Source organism: Taudactylus pleione, unplaced genomic scaffold (genome assembly GCF_031769625.1).
Source record: "Taudactylus pleione unplaced genomic scaffold, aTauple2 ptg000560l, whole genome shotgun sequence".
Classification (NCBI taxonomy): Eukaryota; Metazoa; Chordata; class Amphibia; order Anura; family Myobatrachidae; genus Taudactylus; species Taudactylus pleione.
In genome coordinates, this window is record NW_028284962.1 from 152,695 (window position 1) to 179,051 (window position 26,357).

Genomic DNA, 26,357 nt, shown 5'->3' on the forward strand with positions numbered 1-26,357 from the left:
TCCTTACCATCAGTGCTCCTTGTCTTTCGTCTCTTCCCCTTCAACAACTCTGATACCATCTGCTCACCCATATGGATCTGTACATGTTCATTAACAGCTCTTGTGCCTTTCCCTGTAACTTGCCACTGACTCCCTTCTGTAGCTACAGCAAGTTGCTTTACCCTTGAACCTATACTTCCTGTACTTGTCTCTTCTTGTCTATGGTTTCATTGCAATTTTTGTATTTATTCTTTATACTTTTCACGGTTTCTTTTTCATGTTAATTCTTGTCCATCACTGTGTACACCTTGTGGTACCTAATAAAAGAATAGCATATCAAGAAAAGTAAAATGTTCTACAAGCAGGGAAATCCATGATGGTTACACTATATATCCAACTATGAAAATGGTCATTCCATACGTTAAAATAGAATAAAAATAAACCTTTTATTAGGTATGCATTAAAGCAAATTAATCTTCACTCCAGACCACAGGCAGGACTTCCCTGCGCTCATTTCTGAAATGTGGGCGCGTGGCTGCACAGCGAGGGGGCGTGTATTTGTGACTCGTCCCCAATTCGGAACTTTTGGGGGCGTGCCCAAACTAACGAAGGTGCTGGGCTTCCCCCAAACTCTCCCCTCACTGTGAATAAATGCTGCACGTATGTGTATGGCATCTATTCACCCGGCGGAAATCGGTAACTGCATATTTTCCCACCTGTAGGACACTGCAACCCATGGGTGGGGATGGCACAGGGCAGTGCCTAACGCTAACCCACCCCCTAACAACGCTACTTATCTTGAGGATTCCAGCGGTAGGGATACCGGCGCCAGGATTCTGCCAGCCGTAATACCTTAGTGTTCACTCTAGCTCCGGTGGCAGGCAGGGTGCCGGAGCTAGAGAGGGCAACTTTGTGCGCGCGGGCAAAAAGGGGGCTTGTCTATAAGACGCGTCCCTTTTTTCATCATACTTGGGGGCATGCCCGGCACTTACGGACATGCCGGGCAGCCCCCAAGCGCTGCAGACAGGGAGAACAGATGCCGGGCGCATGTGCCCGGCGTCTATTCTCCGGTGGTGACCGGGTCACCGCACATATCTCCACCCGCGGGACACTGCATCCCGCGGGTGAAGACTGCACCCGCAGCCTGTGAGGGCAGGGTGCTTTTTGCCCTCCTTCTTTAGGGCAGGGTGCTTTTTGCCCTCCAGAAGGAGGGCAGGGTGCCGCACCCTGCTAAAACAGCCTAGCGGGAACGCGAATACCTGCCATCGGATATTGACCCCATCCCATTCAATTTACCCTGAAGCCGTTGCTTATCAGGGGCGTTGCCTAATCATGGGATCAGTGTGAGCGCTCTCCTCCACCCCCGCACAGGCAGAGGAGACTCACTGAAACAGGATTATAAACCATGTGCATTCCTGTGTTTCTCAAAATGCGACCCATAACAGTCATGACACTTTGTAGAACGCATGAGGGTATTAAGAGAGGAGTGGGCAGGTGCAGTTCTGTGTAGGCCCCCTCTTCTCTAGCGAGGGGGGGGGGGGGTGCAGGTGAGTAGACTGGCACTGTCCTAGAGTCTCCTGCGTAATGGTCCTGATGAATTTTTTTTTTTTCTACTTCAGGGTCCATAGGGTATCCACAGGATACCTTGGGGTATAGGTGATGACATCAGGCATCGGGCACCATAGAGTTAAGTTTTCAGCCTCCCAGGATGCACTAGAGTCCCCCTCCTATACCCCGCCCCCGAGCCAAGGCATCTCAGTTTCGTGTGGTGCCCGGCCGGAGTCGGATGCACCTGCTAGAGGGGGGCTTAGAAGAGCCCCTGAAGTTTTCTTAATTGCAGCTGTGGCTGTACATCTGGAAGTACAGCATGGACAGTCAGTAGTGACGTCCATGCTGTCTTCCCTACACCCCCGCCGGTACCAGAACGCCGGTACCGATCCGGGGATGCTGGTAAGCATCTGAGGTCACAGCTAGCGGTGACCCCAGATGTTTTGGACCATGGCCGGATCCAAGGGGGACAAAGGTAAGCAGCAGGGGTCCCGCGGTGGGAACCTGATGAACATGGTCCAAAAGTCCCCAGGCAGGGGGCTCCCTGGGGACTGGCTGCAGCGTGGAGCCAGGTATTAACCTGCGCTTCCACTACCCCCCTGGGACAGCGGACTGCGGCAGAGCGGTAGCGTTGCGGCGTCCCAGGGGTTAAATGCATGCCTGGGGAGCGCGCCTTCCCTGTCTCACAGCCGGCGCCTCCCCCGCTGCACACAGCCCTCTCTGCACACGCCGACTGGCCCTGTGGCAGCGCTCCTCCCCCAGGCCAGCCTCCTCTATGCTCCTCGGTGGCCATCTTCAGAATGCATGGTGAACGCTGCTGGAAGCCTAAGATCGGAGGCATCGTGGTCTGGGTTCCCCCGCATACCTCTCCTCCGCTTGGTCAGGTCTGTGTATGCAGCGCTGTGTCCTACCAGACTCTGTGTCTGTGTAGTTGAGTATCAGCGCTGATAGTGCAGGATTTATTTTTCTGTGCATTGTATGTGACTGTGCTAGCGCTGCTGCCTGTACTTTTGATTTCTTACTGTCAGCCTTATCACTGTCCCTGTTCTTTCTGCTAAAGCCCTTGCGGTGCGGTGCTGCAGGGTGGTCTCTCGCTATACTACCGAGTATTGTGAGAGGGGTCACATACTTTCCACCATCATGTCTGAGAGTGACTTTCCTCTCCAGCTTCAGTGTACTACCTGTAAAGTACCTATAGCGGAGGGGGAGGGTAGTGTTTTTTATTGGCACGGCCAATTATGGTCACAACACCGGTACTGGAGCCGCCCTGGGCTTGTTTCGCTAAGGCGCGTACAACCTTGGTGGGGAAGTTAGCTCCGCAGCCCGCGTTCTCACAGATAGGATTGTCCCAGCAATCAGTGGTGTCGTCACCCATGCAGGGTTTCCCGAGGCAATTGATGGTACCCCGCAGTCTCCCTATTTCCCCTCCCCCGGTCTCTCAGGAGCCTTAATTCCCTGACTAGTTCTGTACAGCACTTGTCGGATGTGTTACAATGGGAGTCTGTGTAGCGGCCACATAAGCGGCCGGTGGCGTCTCTGTCTGCTCCTTATGAGGATGACGAAGTGACGTCTGATGATGGGGAGGTTCTGGATCTTTCCGACCAGGAACCTCTCCGTACTAAGGAGGCGGACGCTAGGTCCAAGGTGTATATCCCTGGACTTATTCGGGCAGTCCGCACAGCTTTGGTGATTGAGGACGTGTGCAAATCTAAATATGCCTTTTTTAAGGATATTAAGGGTGACGCCACAGTGTTTCCTCTTTCGGGTCAGTTGGTGGACCATTTAGAGGAGGCGTGGAAACAGCCTGACAAACGATACCAGCCACAGAGGCGTTTGGCGGTGACTTATCCGTTCGTGGATAATTATTTTGCTAAGTGGGAATCCCCTCCACAGGGACGCTGATTCCAAAAAGGGCTTGGAAGCGTTGCCTTTTAACTGAGAAGTTCTATTTGGTCCGGACCTGGACAAAATTGTAGCCACACTGGCGGCAGCCAAATCGGCATGTCTCCCGTCTGCTGCAGTTCCTTCCGGTTCAGGTACGTAGTACTTTCGGCCTTATAGGGCCCAGGGTAGGCCTAAAGCACAATCCTTTCCCTGACAGGCTGGCCCCCAAAAATCGGCCAAGCCCCGGAAGCAGGCCTGGAGTACCAGGCGTCCGGCCCCTAAGCCAGATGACAAGCCTGGGGTGACGGTCCGGGCCTCCCTTTGGGGGATCCGAAAGTGGGAGGCCGTCTGCTGCAGTTCGCCCGGTGTTGGTCAGTCACCACGACAGACACTTGGGTTCTCGAGGTGGTTTCTCACGGGTACGCCCTCTCTTTCCGGGAAAAAAGACCCCAGTCTCTATTCTTCACCACGGGTCAGCCATCAGACCGGAACAAAGCCTTGGAACTGCGGAAGGTTTTGCACACTATGCTCCAGGCTGGAGTTATAGTGCCTGTTCCATTCTCCCAGAGGGGCCAGGGTTTCTATTCCAATCTCTTTTTGGTGCAGAAACCCAATGGGTTGTATCGTCCGATACTCAACTTCAAAGCTCTCAACAAATCTTTGCGGGTGCCGAAGTTTCGGATTGAGACCCTGTGGTCCATCATTCTGGCGCTGGAACCTGGGGACTACATGGTGTCGTTGGACATACAGGACGCTTACCTGCATGTCCCCTATTCTTTTACGCCATCAACAGCTCCTCAGGTTTGCAATCTGCAACGACCACTTTCAGTTCCGGGCGTTGCCTTTTGGCCTGGCGACAGCACCACGTGTTTTCACCAAGGTGATGGCGGTCATGGCGGCTTACCTGCGGCTGCAGGGAGTCCGCATGTTACCGTACTTGGACGACCTTCTCTTGGTGGCAGGATCTCCAGAGCTCCTTCTACGCCACTTGGACCTGACCATTGCGGTACTGCAACGGCACGGCTGGTTAATAAACTGGCAGAAGTCCACCCTGATCCCGTCTCAGCGGATTCTACACCTCGGAGCCTTATTGGACTCCGGACAGCAAAGGATCTTTGTGACGGGGGAAAAGATCTCTGCCTTGCAGTTGAGGATGCGCAGTTGTCTGCAGAGCCACCAGGTGTCTCTGCATTCGGCGATGAGGTTACTGGGCTCCATGGTGTCGGTATTCGACATGGTGGAATATGCCCAGTTTCACTCCAGACCTCTGCAGCACCTGATCCTGTCCAAATGGAATGGGCTGCCTCAGTCTCTAAAATCCCAGACGATGGTGCTCACTCCGGAGGTTCGCCTGTCCTTAGCCTGGTGGTTGCAGACGACCCATCTCAACAAGGGTCATCCGTTCTGGGTGGCGAATTGGGTCCTGTTGACAAAGGATGCCAGTCTTCGGGGCTGGGGAGCAGTCTCTGGTCCACACTTGTTCCAGGGCAGGTGGACTCAGGCAGAAGCAGAGCTTCCAATAAACATTTTGGAGCTCCGCGCGGTGTTCAATGCTCTCCAGCAGGCACATCGGGTTCTCCAAGATCACCCAGTGCAGGCGGACAACGCTACCACCGTGGCCTACATAAATCGTCAGGGAGGAACCCGAAGTCGGGCGGCTCTCGTAGAAGTGTCCCGAATCCTGGTATGGGCAGAGCGCAATCTCCCGGCTATATCAGCAGTATTCATCCCGGGAGTGCTGAACTGGGAGGCGGACTTTCTCAGTCGCCAGGACGTTCATCCGGGGGAATGGTCCCTGCACCCGGACGTTTTTCAACTGCTGGTGGACAGGTGGGGTCTTCTAGAGATCGACCTCATGGCGTCCCGGCACAACAACAAGTTGCCGGTGTACGGGTCTCGCACAAGAGACAAAAAGGCGTCTCTGGTGGATGCTCTGTCCGTCCGGTGGACATTCCGGTTTGCTTATCTGTTTCCTCCATTTTCTCTGCTACCGCGGGTAATCCGGAAATTCAAACAGGAAGGAGGGACTCTTCTGTTGATAGCTCCCGCATGGCCCAGACGGCACTGGTTCTCAGACCTTCAGGGTCTGTCCGTGGCCAGTCCTCTGCCGTTGCCGCTACGACCGGACATTCTGTCCCAGGGTCCCTGTCTTCACCCGGACCTGACTCGGCTGTCTTTGACGGCGTGGCTGTTGAGGCGGCCATGTTAAGGTCCAGGGGTTTTTCCAGCTCTGTAGTGCGAACCATGCTCAGAGCTCGGAAACCGTCTTCCGCGAGAATATACCATCGTGTGTGGCATACGTTTTTCCAGTGGTGTCGACTGAGAGGTTATGCACCTCGGGAATTTCGTCTGTCTAGAGTACTAGCCTTCCTACAAGCGGGACTGGACCATGGGCTTCGCCTTGCTTCTTTGAAGGTGCAGGTTTCTGCCCTGTCTGGTTCCATCGTAGGATTGCTACAATCCCTGATGTGCGCACCTTTATGCAAGGTGTTCTGCGAATTCAGACGCCTTTTGTTCCACCTGTGGCGCCTTGGGATTTGGCTGTGGTCCTGAGGGCTCTCCAGGGACCGCCGTTTGAACCACTGGGCTCAGTGGATCTTAAATGGCTAACAGCTAAGACTGTTTTCCTTCTGGCCATCGCTTCGGCCAGACGTGTTTCTGATTTAGGGGCTCTCTCGTTGTAGACCCCCTTTCTTGATTTTTCATGGGAACAGGGCAGTGCTGCGCACTCGACCTGAATTTCTTCCCAAAGTTGTTTCCCGGTTTCATATTAACGAAGAAATCGTTGTGCCGGCTTTTAGTGGGTGAGGCCACTTTGGATGTTGTGCGGGCCTTAAGGACTTATGTTGACCGCACTTCTTCATTTCGGAAGTCGGACGCTTTGTATTTCCTCTATGGCTTCCGTAAAAAGGGTTGGCCAGCTTCCAAACAAACTTTGGCAGCTTGGATCCGTATGGCCATTTCAGAAGCTTATCTTCATGAAGGCCTGCCGGTTCCATCCTCTGTGAGGGCTCATTCCACTAGGTCTGTGGGTCCCTCGTGGGCAGCACGACGTGGTGCCTCTGCAGTCCAGATCTGCAAGGCTGCCACGTGGTCCTCTGTCCATACCTTTGTGAGGTATTACGCGTTTGACACCTTTGCCTCTCAGGATGCTTCCTTCGGGCGGCGGATTCTCCTTTCTCCTTCCCCAGCCTTGAAGGATACTGCTTTGGGACATCCCCAAGGTATCCTGTGGATACCCTATGGACCCTGAAGTAGAAAATATGAGAGATGGTAAGAACTTACCCTTGTTATCTCTATTTCTACGAAGTCCATAGGGTTCCACAGGACTCCCGCCCTGTCGCACCTGTGCTGCAGATGGGCTTTACTCTGGTCACCGTTTTTTCCGTCTCCCTCTGGTGAGAATGTGATTCTTGTGTGTGTCCAGATCTTTTTTCTCTCTCTTCCTTCTCATCCTCCGGCCTATGGCTTGGTACGTAACTGAGATGCCTTGGCTCGGGGGCGGGGTATAGGAGGGGGAGCCTAGTGCATCCTGGTAGAAACTTAACTCTATGGTGCCCGATGCCTGACGTCATCACCTATACCCCAAGGTATCCTGTGGAACCCTATGGACTTCGTAGAAATAGAGATAACAAGAGTAAGTTCTTACCATATCTCATATTTTAACGGCACTCTAATCAGCAGTGGCGTAACTAGGGTATATGGCACCCAGGGCAAAATAAAAATGGAGCCCCCCCTTTTGTGCGCGCGTGGAAAAAATAAGCGTGGTCACTGAAAAATGGCGCGTGTCAACATTACACACCCCTTTCTAGTCACTCTGGGAACATTCTTTTCCATTACATATGCACCTTAATGCCCCGAGTAGTAGTACCCCTCTTGCAATGCCTACTGTAGTACTGCCCCTCTTGCAATGCCCACTATAGTACTGCGCCTTAAGCAATGTCCCCAGTAGCAGTGTCCCATGTGGTAGAGCCCCCAGTAGTGCTTTATACTTTGCACCCCTATGCATTGCCCCTTATACAGTCCCCCCATTAGTAGTGGTCCCCCTTATGCAGGCCTCCAGTAGTGTCCCTAATGCAGGCCCCCCCCGTAGTGGTCCCCCTTATGCAGGCAACATGTAGTGCCCTTTATACAGTGCCCCCAGTAGTGGTCCCCCTTATACAGTGCCCCCAGTAGTGGTCCCCCTTATACAGTGCCTCCAGTAGTGGTACCCCTTATGAAGAACCCCCCAGTGGTGATCCCCCTTATGAAGACCCCCCCCCCCAGTGGTGATCCCCCTATGTTGTGCCCCTTATACAGTGCCTTCCGTAGTGCCCCTGGCCAGTAGTGCAGAACAGACACAAAACACTCACTAACTTACCTGAATCCCTACTCCTGCCGCGCCCGCCACTGTCTGCTGTTCCGTCCTTCCGCTCGGCCGTGCTCGCCACGCTCAGTACTATAGGAGAGACGTCATGAAGTCTCTCCCATCACCCACTGCAGGAGCCGGAAGGCGGAGTTCACGAATGAGCTCCAGCCCAGCTCTGGCAGTGAGTCTGTCTGACTCTCATTGGCTGCTGAAACACACACATCGCCGCCGGGTAGTACGAATGTACTACCCAGTACAGGCGGCAATGCGTGTGTAACTGTGTAGTGCGGATTGCACTCACTGCGGTCTGCACTACACTGAGTGACTAGGGTGGGCCTGTACCGTGGCCGGCGCTGTCCACCCCCCCTCTCCCCCACACCGCCGGTCCCATGGCACCCTGCCTTAGTTACATCACTGCTAATCTGGGGCGTATTAAAAGAGGAGAGGGTTCCATGTGGGCCCCCTTCTCTGTAGTGGGCAGCGCGGGGCTGAGTAGACTCTGGTAATGTCTATTATGATTCTGTTTCATTCAATGCAATAACTTTTGTGTCCAGAAAGTAACATGAATTGTGATCCTACTTCCTTGAACTAAATGGCTAATTTTGACATCGCAGTGTTTATGATGGCATTCACCAATTTTTAAACTGATATACCTTTCAATACACTGCTATTCCATTCTGACATCTGGACAAAAAGTATATCTTTAACTTACACTGTGACATTGTAGTCTTTTTATTTGTGGTGTACAAACTCTCAACTTTTCTACATCTTATTTGATTTGCTATATGTATAGCTCTACCACTGCTTTAGGCAAATGGGAGGCAGCAGAAGCAACTCCACTTCTTCATACAAGATACTTTTGGAAAGAAGGATAATCTCTTGTGCAAAATAGCACCTGGAGCAGTTGGCTTAAATCCTGTTATGCCCGTGCATTGCCTAATGATTGACCGGAATAATAATATTAGGATAATTATGTAGATTATTACTTTGTTGGAGGTAATGTGCTGTGTGATAAGTTGAGAATTTGTTGGGATCTAGTTGATTTTGCAAATTTTTCAGGTGTTATTTTTGACAATATTCTAATATTTGTATAGTGTGGTAATTATTTTTTTTTATATATATATATATATATATATATATATATATGTGTTTTATGTGTATATATATTTTGTTTGGTTATTTGTTAATGTATTTCTATAAACCAATAAAAATTTACTCAATTTAAAAAAAAAAAAAAATAGCACCCCAGCACAAACTGACACAATAGTATCATCAATACTACAAAATGGAAAAGAACAAAAAAAAAAACATGTAGGTGCTAATTGAAAAAAATTTCCCTTTTCCAGGCAAAAATATCCTTATGGCGAGATTTCCATGTTCCCAAGAGTTGGATAATTCAATCGAACCATAAAAACTAGAAATCACAATAGTGTATTATCTCTGAAATAATTAGCATTTAAAATGCTAGAAAAAGGAAAGAATGATATCCTACTGATAGAGTGGTCTGTCAGGTAGTGTTGCATTAACAAAACTAGAATATGATTGAACCTGTGAGAATCACATCAACCTACACCGGAATATATTATATTTTTCAATTCATGCCTGTATGACTTCTAACGTAAATCTTTATACAAGCCCCATCTACACTTTCTATTGAAATCTCCTTTGGTATAACACTTGGGGAACACTCTTTTCAATAGGTTTCCTTTACGCGTGTGTGTGTGTGTGTGTGTGTGTGTGTGTGTGTGTATGTGTATATATATATATATATATATATATATATATATATAAATAATATATATATATTATAATATAATGCCGTGTGCACATTAGACGATATGTCGTACAATCCAGCTGGATTGGACGACATATCTGGCACATCGTCTAGTGCAGGGGTGGGGAACCTTTTTTCTGCCGAGGGCCATTTTGATATATATAACATTATACGTGGACCTGGTGCAGGCCACACCTTCTCCGTGTGATGTCACGTGGGGCGGGGTCATAATTGCCGGTGATTACAGTAATGCCTGGATCATCCTGATGATGCTCCGGGGAGCTGTAAGGGTAGCGGTGTGACCGTCCTAAGGGCGCTCCTGGTGGCACTACTGCATAGATTTTGGCTGCAGGGTGACATTCTAGGCACTTGCTAGCCAGATAGCTCTGAGGGCCAGACCAAACGTTTCTGGGGATCTTATACGGCCCCCAAGCCTGAGGTTCCCCATCCCTGGTCTAGTGTGTATCCTCTGTTGCTGACGATGCGCGCTCCCTCATGTCGTCAGTAACATCGCCCATCGGACCTGCATGGAGGTCCGACGGGCGACATAGTTAGCGAGGGCTGTGCTGCCGAATGCAGCATGGCCCCTCCGCCGTCGCTGACATACACACTTGCCGCTGACGGCACCCTGCCGTGTCCCATCATTTACGAGGTCTGTACACACTAGACCTAGTCCACTGTGTTCCTGCCTTAACACCGCTCACTGCCCTATGTGGCACAACGCAAGCAGCAGAAGTTACAAATACACGAGTTTACAATTATCTATATTCTCAAACTTATTTTTTCGTGGTTGTACCAATCTGTGTCATTTCAAATGTATAATATGCTTTAAAGGAACATTCTTGATTGCTGAAAATGTTATATAACATTTATTTGGTCCACAGACTCAAACTGGTTGATGTTGTAGTATATTTTATTCTGTATTTTTCTCATTTTTACCTCTTCATCTTTGTCCTTGAAATATTTCTGAGTCACCGCTTCCATTTGTTGACATTTATACGTTCGGTACGACAATTCTGGATAATTATGACCTCACATCACATTTAATGCAGTTAATGTTTAGGTGTGTGTATCTATCTTATGTTCCCACCTCAAATGCTGGAATTAGATATAATTGAAGTGAGTTATCAAGTCCAAATGTACTCATTACAAAACCCGACGGGAATTTATGCTTCTGCAATGATTTCTGTAAGCTGAATAGTGTGTCTAAGTTTGATGCCTACCCAGTACCTCGTGTGAATGAACTCATTAAAAAAGGTTGGGAACAGCATAGTACTTAACCACTCTAGACTTAATCAAAGGGTTGGCAAGTACCGTTAAGAGACGATGCAAAAGAAAAGACAGCTTTTTCTGCACGTGAGGGTCTGTTCCAATGCAAGATGTAATTTTGGTTACATGGGGCATCAGTCTCCTTTCAGAGAATGATGGATAAAAGACCCCATTGACAGTATGCTGCTGCTTATCTTGATGACGTAATCTTAAACAGTCCTGATTGGCAGCCTCACTTACACAGGGTACAAGCAGTGTTGGGACCCATCCGTGAGGCAGTATTGACAGCCAACCCAAAAAGTGTTGCTTAAGGATGGAACAGGTGAAGTACCTTGAATACACCATAGACAGAGATTTGATAAAGCCCTAAAGCTGGGTACATACTAGACGATATGTTGTCCAATCCTGCGGATCGGAGCTACATATCTGGTACGTCATCTAGTGTGTACCCATGATATGCGCGCTCCCGCGGGTTGTTAGAGACATCTCAGTAGGGCCGACGGGATGTTGCGAACGATGGATGGTGCGTCCCTCGACTTTGCATCGGCAAGTGTGTATGCCTTTGCTACATACCTTGTCCCGTCGTCCGTGAAGTCTGGCTTGGTATATATCACCTGTACTTAATAAATAAGCTTTACTGAACAAAATTGAGGCAATACAAAATTGGCCACAACTCCTATATAAGAAGCAGTGGAGCGCTTTCTTGGGAATCATGGGTTATTAAAGATGATTTATGCCCAAGTTTGCCACCATTGCTTTCCCTTTGACTGACCTTACCAAAGATAAACAGTCAGTTTGGCTTTTCAGGCAATAAAGGTAGCGTTATGGCTTTTCAAGAATTAAAGATAGTGCTGTGCACTCAACCTGACTTTAAAAAGGAATTTTTGGTGTACAGAGCATCCTTGTATTTCTTTGAGTAGAAAACTGAATGTACATAAGATAAATTCTTCCACTGTAGAAAAAGAAGCATTTGCAATGAAGTGGGCATTAGAAACACCCGGGTAATTCCTTTGGGAAGAAAATTTGTTAATTACTCATTTTGCTCCTTTTAAATGCAGGGAAGCAGTCGGGAAGCCGACTGATGGAATCCCGACCGCCGGCTTCCAGACTGTCTAATCCCGGCACGTGTCTAATGACAGGCGTAGTTAGACCTACGCCGGGAGCCTAACACCCTGCTTACTGTTCGAAGGTAAGCCGGGCACAGACAGTCGGGGGGGGGGGCTATGGTGAGTTAGGTTTAGGGCTCCCAGGGGGGACTTAGGGTTAGGCACCCCCCGGGGAGGTTAGGGTTACCCCCTTCCCTCCTGGGGGACTTGGGTTTAGGCGGTGGGGAAGGGGGGGGGGTTAGGTTTTGGCACTTGGGGGGAGGTTAGGGTTAGGCACCCCTAAGGGTGGGTTAGGATTAGGGGGGGAATTGGGTTAGCATACTTACCTTAATGGACGATCGGGATTTCCACCTCCATACGGCCGGCGGTAAATCATACCGATTCTGAAATGCATGTATGAGAATAAAGAGAGCAATGGGAGAATAACAAGATGGTTCTTAGCATTGCAAAATTTCACATTGTGATGGACTGTACATGTAGAACAGAGCTTTACCTGTGAACTTGCTTAGTAGGTCTTGCTGGAAACTTGCCTGAAGATCTAGATGGCAATTCCTTTTCATTACTAAGTTAAGAAAAAAAAGAAACTAAATGTTTTTAAGGATTGTTTAAAACTGCCTATCAAAATCATTATATTTGGTTGACATATTATTATGTGAGCTTGAATCTATACAAATACATACAACCAGTTGGAAAAATAATATGCCGGCAATAGTATGTTCATTTTAAACAACATTTTAATATTGTAACAAAACTTTGCTTTATTTAAAGGTGCCCATCCACCAGATGATTAAGTTGAGTGATTGAACGATAACGATCGTTAAATCGTTTACAAAAGTGTCTAAAACGACCAGCGATGCGTGTGCCCGCTGGTCGTTTAGACATCTATCATCGTGCAAACATGCTGGTCAACCTGACTATAATGTCAGGTTGAGCATGTTTGCAGATGATTGATGTGCCTACAATGAGCTACTGATCGTTCAGTTTAGGCACATTACAGACTGACAAATGACTGCACGATTACAATGTCATAATCGTGCAGTCGTTTTCATGTCTGCTAGTGGACGGGCACCTTTAGAGTATTACTTCCCTCTAATTGAAGTGTCTGAATTGTTACGCTGTGAACACACATGTAAAAATGTCCTTGTTGCTTGTCATAACAGATGTATGACGTTCAAGGAGATCTGCAGAAGGAGAGTGAGGTCAAAGTCTCCATCATTTTAGAAAACCAGAGTCAATGTTTTCTTAAAAATATGGAGCTAAATGTTTTGGATTCCTTAAATACCAAAATGCGAAGGCCAGAGGGAGCTTCTGTTCACGATGGGATACCTGTACCCTTCCAGCTGCCTCCAGGTGAGCTTTCTTCCTGTCACACTGATCATTTATTTCACCAAATAACTTAAGTGTATCGTCTTGATGTAAGTTAACATCATCTACTAGCATGGCTTTGTAGCGGTTCACAATACACCCTATTGCAATTTCTTGAAAAAAAGAATGTGTATAGGCAGCTGGTAATCTCATGAAACCATGTTGAGTTTCTTGCCAAATACTTGAAAGGAGCAGATACAGGTTCTCTGCTTCCGGCCTCTTGACTACATTTTTTTGTTCCTATAACATCCATATCAGCTGCTTCCCACTAAACTCTGCCTCCATCTGCAGCCTATTATATACCAAACTGTGAAGCCTGAATCCATGACCACCCTAAAATACCTTAAATAGCGGCAACCTATTTCTCAGTTCTCAGCCATTGAGAGTGAGTGTCTCAATGTTGGGTGCAATCATAGTTGAAAAATGTTGTGTCATTAAGAATTTAGCATTAATTGGCATTAGTCCATACCGGCAATTATAATCCTAGTCTCATGCCCCACTTGTTAGTGCAGAAGTATGATTGTTAAAGGCGTTCTTTTCCCACTGGATGGAAAAATTGTAACTAAAACTCTATTCTTCAGTTACTTCAGACAATACACTCTACATTTTTCTGTTTTCATTCTTTAATGATCCCAAAAATTGCTCTCTGATCATTTTCATCTATCTATGTTCCCCACAATGTTCACTAACAATTAATAGATACAAGTTTTGGTAATGTTCGCATCAAGTCCCTTTTTTTAAATCCACTTTTAAATCACAACCTCATAAGTAAATCACTTTTCTTTCTACTTCAGGGTCCATAGGGGGTCCACAGGGTTGACCTTGGGGTATAGGTTGGGAACCAAATCCGGGCACCACGCAGTTAAAGCTTTTAGCTCCCAGGATGCACTGGGTCCACTCTCCCTATAACCCCACCCCCAAGCCAGAGGCACCTCAGTTTAAGTTGGTGCCCGGCCGGAGTCGGGTCACCGTTAGCGCAGGGGGAGCTGATTAGCAGCCCCTAAGCTTATTTTATTTTTTTAGGGACAAAGTTTTTTCATGGACTTTGGACTCTTCAGAGCGGCAGCGTCGGACTGTCCATAGGACGTCTAAGCTGCCGCTCCGTCACCCCGCTGGCGCTGAGACGCCAGTACAGATCTGGGGATCTCAGCGGGACCCCAGAGTCTGTACTAGCCGGACTCTGCGGGCGCCCAGGACTGCTGCCGGATCCACGGGGAGCAGGTAAGGTCGCGGATCACCGCTTGCGGTGATCCGCGCATTTCAAATGCAGTCCTGTGCCTCCGGTCTCAGGGGACAGACCGGAGGCGCCGGCAGTGGCGGCGGGCCCCCCATACCCCGTGTGTCCACTAGACCACCAGGGACTTAACGATCGGTGCAGGGAGCCGGCGTCCCGGGGGTTAATAGCCGGCCAGGGGAGGCAGCCTTCCCTGTTACAGCGGCTCCTCCCCTCAGCTCAGCGCGCCTTTCAGTATCCATAGTCTGGCGTCGCTGAGCTGCTTCCTCCGCGGGCCACGCTTCTTCTGAGGTCTCCAGCGGCCATTTTATCTCTGTGGTGCAGCAGAAATCTCTCAGGATGGCAGTGAGTCCAGTCCCCCTGCGTACCTCACCATCAGGTCAGTGTACACAGCGCTGTAGCCTTCCCAGACACTGAATCTGGGCAGTTGAATGCAGTGTAATAGTGCAGTATATTATATGACATGTTTATGTATATATCTGCATTGTATGTGACTTATGCTAGTGCTGACTGTACTTTATTCTCTCACCTGTCAGTGTATATCTATCCCTTTTCTTTATCTGCCCTAATACAGCTGTACTTAGGGTGGTTCTGAGACCTCACATTTATATACTTGTTAATATTTGTGTGGTTTGTCACATACTGTTGCGTGCTGCACGTTGCCATATTTTAGATGGAACTGTGTGTTGCATACGCTGAAAATGGGTCCCTGCAGCTATTTTTGGCATCAGTCAGGACCAGTATAGTGCTGCTTAATATTTCCGCCAAGATGGGTCAGATATGTCTGACCAGGAGATAGAGCGTTATACTGCACCCATTTTTACTATCCTGCAAGTCATGTGCTGCAGGTGTTAGTGCGGAGGATTTGACTCATAAAGGGTTCTGTATGTGGCGTCATCTGGTGCCGGCCTCTTTCACGACCCCCTTGGGCGGTTTGTTTTCTCGGGATCCTCTCAATTGCGGATCGCCGGGCGGGCCCCATTGTTGTACCTCACTTGGGGTTACTTCACCATACTGCCCTTTTCATCTCAGGGTATCTCGCAGCTTCTTGCACTCTTCCCCTGTGACACAGACTACCGCTCCCTGCAGGGGTTTTTTGCAGTATATGAATTCCCCCTGGTGCCACAATAGTCTGTCATTCCCCTTGCAGGGATTACCACAACAGCCACCCTGGGTGGATGTCGTTTTCTACGAAACGCTAATTGGCGTGGTTGACGCCCTGTGGTTACTTCCCAGTTGGCTCTGCCGTGAACTGGGTACTGTTCGGGGCTCTTTCCCTCTTACACGGGGGGAAGCCTATTTCAGGTATTATTATCCCTGCTTTAGGGCTGGTAGCAGGTCCATTCTGGTTAGAGTGAATGTTGACCTGCACCTGTATCATACACCCTCAGTATTGCGTGCCTTCGGGTTACCTGTTGCTGACTAGCGGGTGGATCGCATAGCGGGACTCTGGCTGTTGCCAGATAGGAGGTGTTACAACAGTGTTTGGCCTCCTGTCCCAAATTCCCTGAGGGCATCACGAGCCCCTCCTGGGGGGGATGGGCGTGTTACTCGTCTGATTACAGACGTTACTACGCCTCCCATTCCTGCGTGGTCGGATTCTTCGGATCCGTAGGTGGTAACTCTGCCTGAAATCAGTATACTTGCTTTCGGGAGTTGTTACCCATCCTACCATGGCTATAGCATGGTTGGTTAATACTATTGCATATTGGGTTGATGCATTTGTAACGTTTTTTTCCCCTCCAACACGTCGGGGGTTCAAATGTATTTGGTCGCTCATGTAATATATGCAGTTGTCATAGGTGGACATGCCTATATTGGATACCAGTCTCCTAACTTTCAGAGTTCCGGCTGCGACTGTATCCTCCGTAATACCCTATGGCTGCGCTCTGAGAATGCAGAGGTGCAGATACCATCTTTAGGGTTGATATTGTTTGGTCCTGACCTTGACAAGATTGTAGTAACATTGGCAGTATTACTAACGACAAGTTTACCGCTTTCAGCTATGCACACTACAAGGCCTCAGACTAAGTCTGTTAAGTCTTTTTTGTCCTCTCGGTCAGCCTAAAGGTCTGTTTCTTCGTAGACTGTCGGCATCTACAAGGGCCGACATATCCAGTACCGAGCAGGCCTGGACTGCCAGCCGATCCTGCTTCTGAACCTACGGATATCTCTTCAGTCTGACGGGACAGGCCTACAACTGGGAGATACCGATTTTCTCAGTTCGCCCGGTATTAGTGTCAAGTTGCCGCGGCTACGTGGGTAGGAGGGTACGCCCTCTTTACAAGGGCCTTACAGATCCAGAAAGCTATGCAGTTGTTGCGGTAAGCGGAGCTAATTGGGCCATCCCCACTATCTCAGTGAGGGACTGGTTGTTCTGTTTTCTTTCTGGTGCGGTGGCTGAATGGTCCTCTTTGGCCTGTTCTCTGTCTCAATTCCCTGAACCAGTTCCTAAAGCTACCTGGGCTCAGGAGGAAATCCCTATGCTCCATCATACGATGTTTGGAACCTGGGGACTTTAGGGTATCACTGGATATACAGGACGCGTGCCTACGGGTACTTACAGAGACCTTTCCTCAGCATGGGCTGAGGTTTGCTGTATCACAGCAACACTTACAATTTTTCGGGCTCTGCCTGTTGGGACTGTCCTCAGCCCCACAGGGGTTTACCAGCGTTTTGGATTTTCTGACAGTTCTTCTGTTCAGTATATCCCAATGCTCCTGTACCTGGACGGCCTCCTGCTCTTAGCGGGATCACCGGGGGTACTTTACGGCCAGGTCAGGATGACTGTGGCTTCTTCAGGGTGCAGACGTTTAATCAACGGGGAAAAAGTCCTCCCTGCATCCCTCTCTGGGTATTCTTCATCTAGGATCCCTGCTGGATTCTCAGAATCTGAGAATTCTTCTGGCGTAAGACGGAATCTCCTCTCTTCCATTAGGAGTACATGGTTGTCTGCGCAGTCGACAGATGTCTTTACACTCTGGGATGCATGGTGGAATGGGCTCAGTTCCATTCCAGGCCTTTCCATAATTGGCTCATCTCCAGATGGAATGAGTTTTTTCTGTCGGATAACTGTTCAAACGATGATGCTCTCTCCGGAGGCAAGTCGGTCCCTGTCCGGGTGGCTATGGCCATCTCGTCCAGGGTTTTCTTTGCTAGGGACAGTGTCTGGACCGAATCCTTTTCAGTGCAGTTGGACGTCTGTCGATTCCACCCTGTCAATTAACTTACTCTGGCATAACTCTTGTTTCCCGGTGAACCTGAAAAGGTTCAGTCCGACAGGGTCAGGACAGTGGCTTCCTTTTTAGCAACACTGTTCGTTGGGTGGCAATGACAGGTATGTCACATATTCGGACATAGTCCGAGGGTCTCCTCCCAACCATCTCGGCAGCGTTCATTTCAGGAGCTCTCCATTGGGAAGCGGGAGTCCTCAGCCGTCACGACGTGCATCCCGGGGACTAGTCTCTTCCCCAAGAGAGGTTTCATCTCCTGGTGAGCAGGGGGGGCCCCCCTGAGGTGACCCTCATGGCCTTCTGACTTTATCACACTAGGGTGTTACAGTTCAGCTCTGGGGATTCTGAAGCAAACTTCAGCGACTCTTTGTCGGTGAAGTGGTCCTTCCACTTTGTGTACCTGTGTTCTCCGGTCTCCCTTCTTCCTCGAGGTCTTTGGAAGTGTTTTCAATCGAGACGGAGATGCTTTCCTGCTGGTGGCTCCTGATTGCCCCAGATGTCAGGGGTACTTGGATCTTCGGAGTCTCTACATCGATACTCCATCCCTGATGCTTCACTGCCCGGACCTGTTGTCTCAGGGTCCTTGGTTTTGCCTTGGACCTGGGTCGTTTGTCTTTGACTGTGTCCTTACAGTGGTCTTACGGCTTCCCTGGCTTTGTCATCGTTGGAATGATTAGAGCACATGGATCAGCTTTTGCTGGGACCTACCACAAACTGTGGCAGCCATAAATCTTATGGTATTGTACCTGTCGATACAATCCTCCGGTGTCCAGGATTTCCAGATATTCTGGCATTCCTTCCGGCTGGCTTGGGTTTCACACTTGGCCTGGTCTTCCTGACAGTGCGGATCTCTACACTGTCAGTATGGTTAAGATATGGAATTGCTTCACTCTGGTATCCAGTTCATCCTTTTCTTGATTATGCCTCCATTTGTCCTCCCTAGGGACTCCTTGGGAGTAAGTAGTGGTTCTTCGTTACCTCCGGGGACAGTCAATGGAACCGCTGGTTGTGATAGCCATTACATGGTCTATTGCTTAGGCTCTCTCTTTCTCTCAGGGTGTTTATATCAACCAGGAGAGTGTCTGAATTGGGAGCGTTCTCATGTAGCTCCCTCTTCTGGAGGGCATCATGTCAGGGTGGGAGTTGCTCTCGCCCTGTGTTTCTTCTTAGTGGTTTTCAGGTTCCATATTATTCTGGAACTTATGGTACGGCCATTCTGTCCCCAGTCCTCTCGGCTGGTGTGGCCTCATTGACTGTGGTCTGGCCTCTTTGGATTTATGTGATCCGTTCAGGTTCCTTACAGAAATCGGACTCCTTATTGGTGGTCTGAGATTTCTGGTTTTCACAGGAAAGGATGGCCGGCCTATAACCAAATGTTGACTTGGATGGCCTCGTAGGTCTTCCTCAGGGGCCTACCCATGGGTAGGCCTTCCTGTTGTTGATGCTTGTTTTTTCTCGGGCCATGTGACCCTCGTGTGCGGCTCGCTGTGGCGCCTCGGCTGTTTTGCCTTACTAGGTGGCCACGTGGTCTTCTGTCCACACCTTTTTAAGGTTCTAGGCATTGGTTTCCTTTGCCTCTCAGGATGCTTCCTTTTTGGCGACGGATTCTCCTCTCAGCACAGGAGCGTCCCCACCCTTGGTTGAACTGCTTTGGGACATCCCCAAGGTCAACCCTGTGGACCCCCTATGGACCCTGAAGTAGAAAACAAGAGATATGGTAAGAACTTACCTTTGTTATCTCTGTTTCTACGAAGTCCATAGGGTCCACAGGGCGCCCGCCCTGACGCACCTGGCTTCATATGGGCTGTGTGGCTGGTCACCGGTTTTCCGTCTCCCATTTCGGTGAGTATGGTTATTGAGTGTTCCAGTTTTCTCTCTCTTTTTCTCTCCTCCTCCGGCCTTTGGCTACTTACAAACTGAGGTGCCTCTGGCTTGGGGGTGGGGTTATAGGGAGAGTGGACCCAGTGCATCCTGGGAGCTAAAAGCTTTAACTGCGTGGTGCCCGGATTTGGTTCCCAACCTATACCCCAAGGTCAACCCTGTGGACCCTATGGACTTCGTAGAAACAGAGATAACAAAGGTAAGTTCTTACCATATCTCTTGTTTTTTCTCTTACTTATTAAATTCCCATTTACTTTATTAAATGGAAAATAAATGTAGAGTGATAGGGTTGTGTATGTGTGGGTTTAACTTTTCGGTAAGGAGCATTTTCCAATTGTGATTTCTGCTACAGTGGACACACTACATTAACATTTTGGGTTTACAGGAAACAGATTTAATGATCTTCTAGAAAATGTTAAAACATTTACCTCTTATGCATTATATAGAATTAGCTTTGCTTACTTTGTACTTTTAGTAGCATCAATGATAAAAAATGTGGTGATGCTTTTATTTAGACATAATAAAAATAACTCTTCTAGCCCAATTGTATCCTACATACAAATGTGCACTGCATTTTCCACCAGTTCATTAATAACTGTCCAGATCTTTGTTTCTATTCAGGTGTGTCTAATGAAGCTCAGTTTGTGTTCACTGTCCAAAGTATTGTAATGCCCCAGAAGCTCAAAGGAACATTGTCATTCATTGTAAAAGTAAGTTATTTGAGAGTTTGTTTTATTCCATCATACTGGTCTGGCCTGGCTTCCCAACAGAAAAGTTGGAAAGCCCAGGGCAGTGTGATGTTTGAGAAATTAACTGCGGAGTCCCCCTGCTAACCTGCGATTGTACCAACCCATTTGTGGGGAATTCCACCTGCAATGTGTCCCCAAGTGTTGACCAAGAATAAAGTGCCTAATAGCATTAGAGTGAGTCTGAATGACTATATCAATACAAATATGTGGGTCACTCTTGTTTGTCATAACGACCTGAAAAAACTCCAAACTAAGCCTCTGTCATGGTAAAATTTTGGTTCGGTCATCATATTAAATATATTTTTTTTTTATTGCAAACGTTTGCTCTACGTGTTGCCTGTTACATACCTCACTTTCCCATTGATGTAATGGTGCCACTGTTCAATTTGTCATTGAGGTGCAATTTTTAATGCTGTGCAGAACAATGTTAACAATTTTTATGGTTAATATGTTTATATTTCAGGATGATGAAGGATCTTCTCATGAAAAACTAGATTTCAAAATCCATTTCAGTTGTTCTTCATATTTAATCATGACCCCTTGCTTCAGGTAACCTTTTAGTTTTCATAATTTGTGCTTTAAAATAAATTATGCAGTGGTGTTTCCTATTTTATAAATTAAGAACTATTAGCATACTGTAGTTAATATGCATTGTATTACGCTTGATTTGATGTTTGCTTATATTAAATACTATTTAGCACTTGATTCCATGCGTTTAAAGAACCATTACTATTTTCAAGTTTACATGTTTTCTCAGGAGGCTGTTTTCCCTAGTATTTCTTTCTTATGCTACATGAATATAATAGTTGCATTTCCAATTCTACAAACGTTCTCACAGACTAGCTCTATATCTTTACCAGGAGTACAGAAAATAGAAGTGAAAATAAGTGAAGCATTAACACATGTATTCTTGTTATGCTGTACATAGTTATTGGTATAGTTTTCATATTGGCAAAACAAACATTGTTAAAAAAAAACTGCTAGTACCATGTACTACTTGTACTACCAGTTGCATGGATGGCTTTTACAATTTGTGAAGAGACTGAAAACACTGAAAAAGTTTTATTTTTATTTTTTTAAACCTTCTACGTGCCAACTCCAATGGTAGAAGAGAGTTTCCAGATGTACATTTTCATTATTTGGCTATCCATTTAAGCCAAGCTGTAGTTTTGTTTTTGAGATCACAAGATCCGTGTTGGATAAATTAGGAAGCCAAATCCTACAATGTCTCCTCCTTGTCATGGCCTTCTCATGCTCTGTATTGTACTATTGTATAACCTATTATGGGATTATATATTTTATGTCCCCTATCGCATGCCTCTGTCAAAAATAAATAAAAATGTTCCCCTGGGACACAGTCTTGTTTTCGCCTGTTAATTGAGACAGGTGATTAGGGGGGTTTCTGATGTTCTTGACTCTTAACTGTTGCACCGTTCTGGGTACTTTACAGGACAAGTTTCAAATCTCATTTTTTTTTTTTTATATCCAAGTGAGACTTTATGTAGATCCCCTTCCAAATCACCTTATGAGTAGACCCTAGACCTTTTAAAACCTGTGTCTCCATAGCCCCCTTCTAAATGTTATTATCTTTGTTCTCTATTATCTCCACTTTCCCAAGCCACGAGTATAAGAAAGGGTCCCAAAAGATTCTGTCTCCTCTTTGGTGATGGAAAATGCCTTTAAGATCTATTATGGGTGATGCATGTTTCCTCCTATGACGAAGAGAATGTATGGCATTGCTTCAGACCATTGCCAGATGTGATGTGAACATATGGGCTTGTTTCTACACATCTGGTGGTCTTGCCCCAAAATTGTCCTGTTCTGTTACTAGATTGCTCGCCTCCTCTGTGATGTACTTAGGCTGATGATCTCCAAGTGGTCGTTTGTCCTTTGTTGCCCATGGAAGGTTTGAATAAACACCCTAATAAATCTTCCAGACAAATCTTCAATATTGCTGGACATTGGAAATGCCTGGAACCCCATCCCGCCAACAGCTCCTGAATAAAGTCTGGCATTTGGAAACCATATAGAAAATATCTATCTACTTACATAATAATTCTTATAAATGTTTACTGCTTACTCCTTTTCCTCTACCCCATCCCCCCTTTCTCCTTTCCCCCTCCATGTTTCCTCTTTCCTCTTCTACATTACTATATCTTTGATGGGTGTCTAATTTTGTTTTTTATTTTTGTGATTATATAAAGAAGACACCAGTTATGAGATCTATGATATAAAATCATAGGACAATAACAAACATGCTTGAATCTTCCATAATGCACATAGCAATAAAAAAAATTAAATATGTCTTCTGTAATATTTGTGGTTTACATTTTTTGTCTTCTTATTCTGTTTCTTGCATTAATCTGTTCTCAGTGATGGTTTCGCCAAACTCTTGGAATCAGGAGACTTGAAAATTAGTTCCTTGAAAGTAGAAGGTACAAGTCTGTCCTGTCACCACCTGTTAGCAAAAATCTGCTTTTACCACCGCTTCACAGGTTCGTGTTAAATTAAGTAATTACAGATAATAGAAAGGATAGTGGTATTAACAGGCACAGTTCTTACTTAAGCTGTTTTATGTTTTAGTGGTTGAACGAGTGGATTCCTGTGCGTCAATGTACAGTCGGTCAATCCAGGGCCACCATGTTTGCTTACTGGTGAAAAAGGTATCTCCATATATCACATACAAATAGGAAAAAGGATTGTAATTACTTGTATATGATTACACATATAATTAGCTAAATTCAGGCTATTTTGATTTGTTTTTGGAATCTTTCTATTATGTATCTGTGTTTCTGTTATATGTAACTGCAGTATCTGTTTCACTTGAACATTTGTATATTAGGGTGCTTATTGGTTCCCAAACTGTCTTGAATCACGGTGCCCTAGAATATGGTCTAGGGGTGCCGTGAAAAAATTGCTCAAAGTTTCTTATTGAGAAATTAGCAAAAATTATGAAATTAAGTAAAATGTGCTTGTACAGTATGTCATCCTTATGTTCAGTTATGTTGTAGGTGGACAGGGTTCTTTTCTGTTCGACACATTTTATTAATGGCAGCCATCAACACTACTTTTGCCTGTCAATTTGACCATAAATAATTTGATTTGGTTCTGAACCATCAACCACTAGTTACTGTGAGGCCAGCGTACCCGTGCCGTCAAAATCGCAGCTATGGGGAGATAGGTGCTCCCCGGCAGCTCCTACCCCGACCCACACACAACTTCCGTTTACAGATTCCCGCCTCTGAGTTGCTACTTCTGACCACCTCTTGTGTGAGACGCTCGCAGTTCACAGTTGTGCGTACTGCTGCAGGCGGGTTGTCTCAGAGGTCTGATCTGTCTCCCTGTACAGCCTCCTCTGGGTCTGGTATATAGCGCTCTATATCCTGCCAATACCCCGGTGGGGCTAGTCAGTTGATTCAGTCAATTTGCAATAGCAATGTTTGTATTTATGCATTGTATGTGACTTATGCTAGCTGCTGTATATGTAGTCTTTTGTTTTCAAATTGTCAGTTACATCATCACTTTTTCTCCTCATCCCTCTGAAAGGTGTGTGGGGGTTTTAATAAGTGAAGTGGGTCACATTGCATTTATACTGTACACCTTATACCGATCACACATTTGGCATGTCTGAGGGTAAAGGTGAGAAGGGTGAGCCTCTGGTGCTCAAGTCATGTAAATCCTGTTTGACAGGCCTGTCTGAACAGCATTTTGTGCAAGATGGATTGTGTAGTGCCTGTTGTAAACAGCCACCTTTCCTATCTGGTACACCTGCACCTACGCAAGAGCCATCTTGGGTGGCGTCTTGGTCGCATATGGTGGATAAGGTTGCAGCGTCGTGTGCTCCTACTTTGGGATACCTGCAGCAGTTTCCTTCTATGTACATGTCCTCTATGAATCCCTGTTGGTTTGATTCTTCTGCTCACTTTAGTCAGAGTATGCTGCCGTCTATAGCCCCTCAACAGGTGCAGGCGGATAGACCAGTGGCAGTAAAGAGGCAGGGGCATAAGAGCGGTTCTCTTCAGACATTACCTCAGGATTCTGATACACCCTTCTCATAAAACTCTGATATTCAGAGTTCTGGGTCTTAGTGGAAGAAGACCATCAATCCTCTGTGGATGTCCCCTCGCTGGTGGTTAGATCTGTCCTCAGTATAGAGGATGAGGAGGTACCACCGAAAGCTAAGACCGCCGGTCTTCAGGCGTCAGAAGGTGGCTAGAGATTATTTTCCTCAGTCTGAGCAACTGACGAATCTCATGTCTGAAGCATGGTCTACTCCAAATAAGAATTTCCATACTACAAGGAACTTAACCTCTCGATAACCATTTGCTCAGGGTGAATGTAGCAAATGGGAAGTTCCCCTATCAATAGATGCTCATGTGACTAGATTGATCAAGAGCTCTAAGTTACCCATTCCTGCGGCATCCTTGTTGAAGGAGGCTACAGATAGAAAACTTGATTATTTAAAATCAGTGTTTTCATTATCTGGAGCTATTACTAGGCTGGCTGTGGCTGTAGCCTGGGTAGCCAAGGCTATGGAAGAATGGACAGTCTCTGGAGTATAGCATGCCTAATGCTACCAGAGAACAGCTGTCTTCCCTCTGTCAAATGCGAGAAGCAGCTATCTCTATGGGGGAAGCTTTCATTGAGGCAGGTACTGTATCTTAGCTTCTAGGGTATTGGCAGCTTCAGTTGCAGCTCGAAGAACCCTTTGGCTAAAAACATGGAAGGTGGATACAGTTTCCAAGAAAGCCCTGGAATCCTTGCTTTTTGTTGGGAAAGTACTGTTCGGACCAGAGCTGGATTAATAGTGTCTTCACTGGCGACGTCTAAATCCTGCGGGGTTGCCATCTATGACTACCCCTAAGTATAGGCAGTTGTCAGCTCGGTCCTTTCACCTACAGCATAGGGCAAAGGGACAGTCTTCCTCTAGACATGAGATGGCAGACCAAGAAGTCCTGGTCAGCCAAGCGTCCTGCTTCCAAGCCGGACGTTAAGCCCACTTGATGACGGGGCGGGCCTCCCCCTAGGGGGGTCTCGGGGTTGGAGGCCGACTCCTACAGTTTCCTCAGGCCTGGCATCAGACCACGACAGATGCCTGGGTTCGAGAGTGGTCTCTCAAGGTTACGCCATCACATTCCTGAGGCATCCCCCTCAAAGGTTTGTTGGTACAACCCTACCTTTAGACCCGGTCCGGTCTTCGGCCTTCCGGGAGTCTATTGGGACCCTCCTGAGGTCGGGAGTCATAATCCCCATTCCTGTGACGCAACAGGGAAGGAAGGGGTGGTTTATTAAAAAAAATAAATTTGGTTCAGAAACCAAATGGGTCACATTGCCCTATCCTGAATCTGAAATCTCTCAACAGATTTATCCATGTGCCCAAATTCCATATGGAAACCCTACGGTAAATTATTAATTAGGCTGACAATGGAGCCTGGAGATTTTATGGTCTCCATGGACATACAGGATGCATATCTGCATGTTCTGAATGCACGATCCCACCAAAGATTTCTAAGATTGATGGTAGATCAGCAACATTACTAATTTCAGGCGCTATCCTTTGGGTTAGCCACAGCCCCTCTGGTGATGACTGCTCATCTCAGACGACAAGGAGTCAGGATACTGCCATATTTGGATGACCTCCTGATAATGGCACAATCACAGGACTTGTTACGATGTCATCTGCAGATGACCATTGTCTGCTTACATGAGCACGGCTGGGTAATAAATTGGAAAAAGGCCTCTTTCTCCAACTCAGCGGATAGTGCATTTGGGGGTGCTTCTGGACTCTGAGCCAGAGGATTCTCTTACCAGAGGACAGGATTGTGGCACTACAGTCTCGTGTGCGCAGTCTACTCTGTAAACAAACTGTGTCAGTTCACCTGGCAATGCAGGTGCTGGGCTCCATGGTATCCACATTCTATATGGTGCATTATGCCCAGTTGCACTCCAGGTCCCTGCAGCAATGGATTCTGTCTCATTGGGATGAT

The 26,357-nt window shown here is 47.1% G+C and overlaps 1 protein-coding gene across 1 annotated transcript in view; it reads left to right on the forward strand.

Annotated features, from left to right (window-relative positions):
- The window catches only part of AP3D1 (adaptor related protein complex 3 subunit delta 1), a 182,832-nt gene that overhangs the window by 149,614 nt on the left and 6,861 nt on the right, over positions 1 to 26,357 (forward strand). Inside the window, exons 28-32 of the mRNA XM_088452992.1 lie at positions 13,069 to 13,258; positions 20,243 to 20,331; positions 20,834 to 20,919; positions 22,744 to 22,865; positions 22,954 to 23,033. Coding sequence (XP_088309118.1) covers positions 13,069 to 13,258; positions 20,243 to 20,331; positions 20,834 to 20,919; positions 22,744 to 22,865; positions 22,954 to 23,033 — 567 coding nt within the window. The remainder of the gene's footprint in view (positions 1 to 13,068; positions 13,259 to 20,242; positions 20,332 to 20,833; positions 20,920 to 22,743; positions 22,866 to 22,953; positions 23,034 to 26,357) is intronic.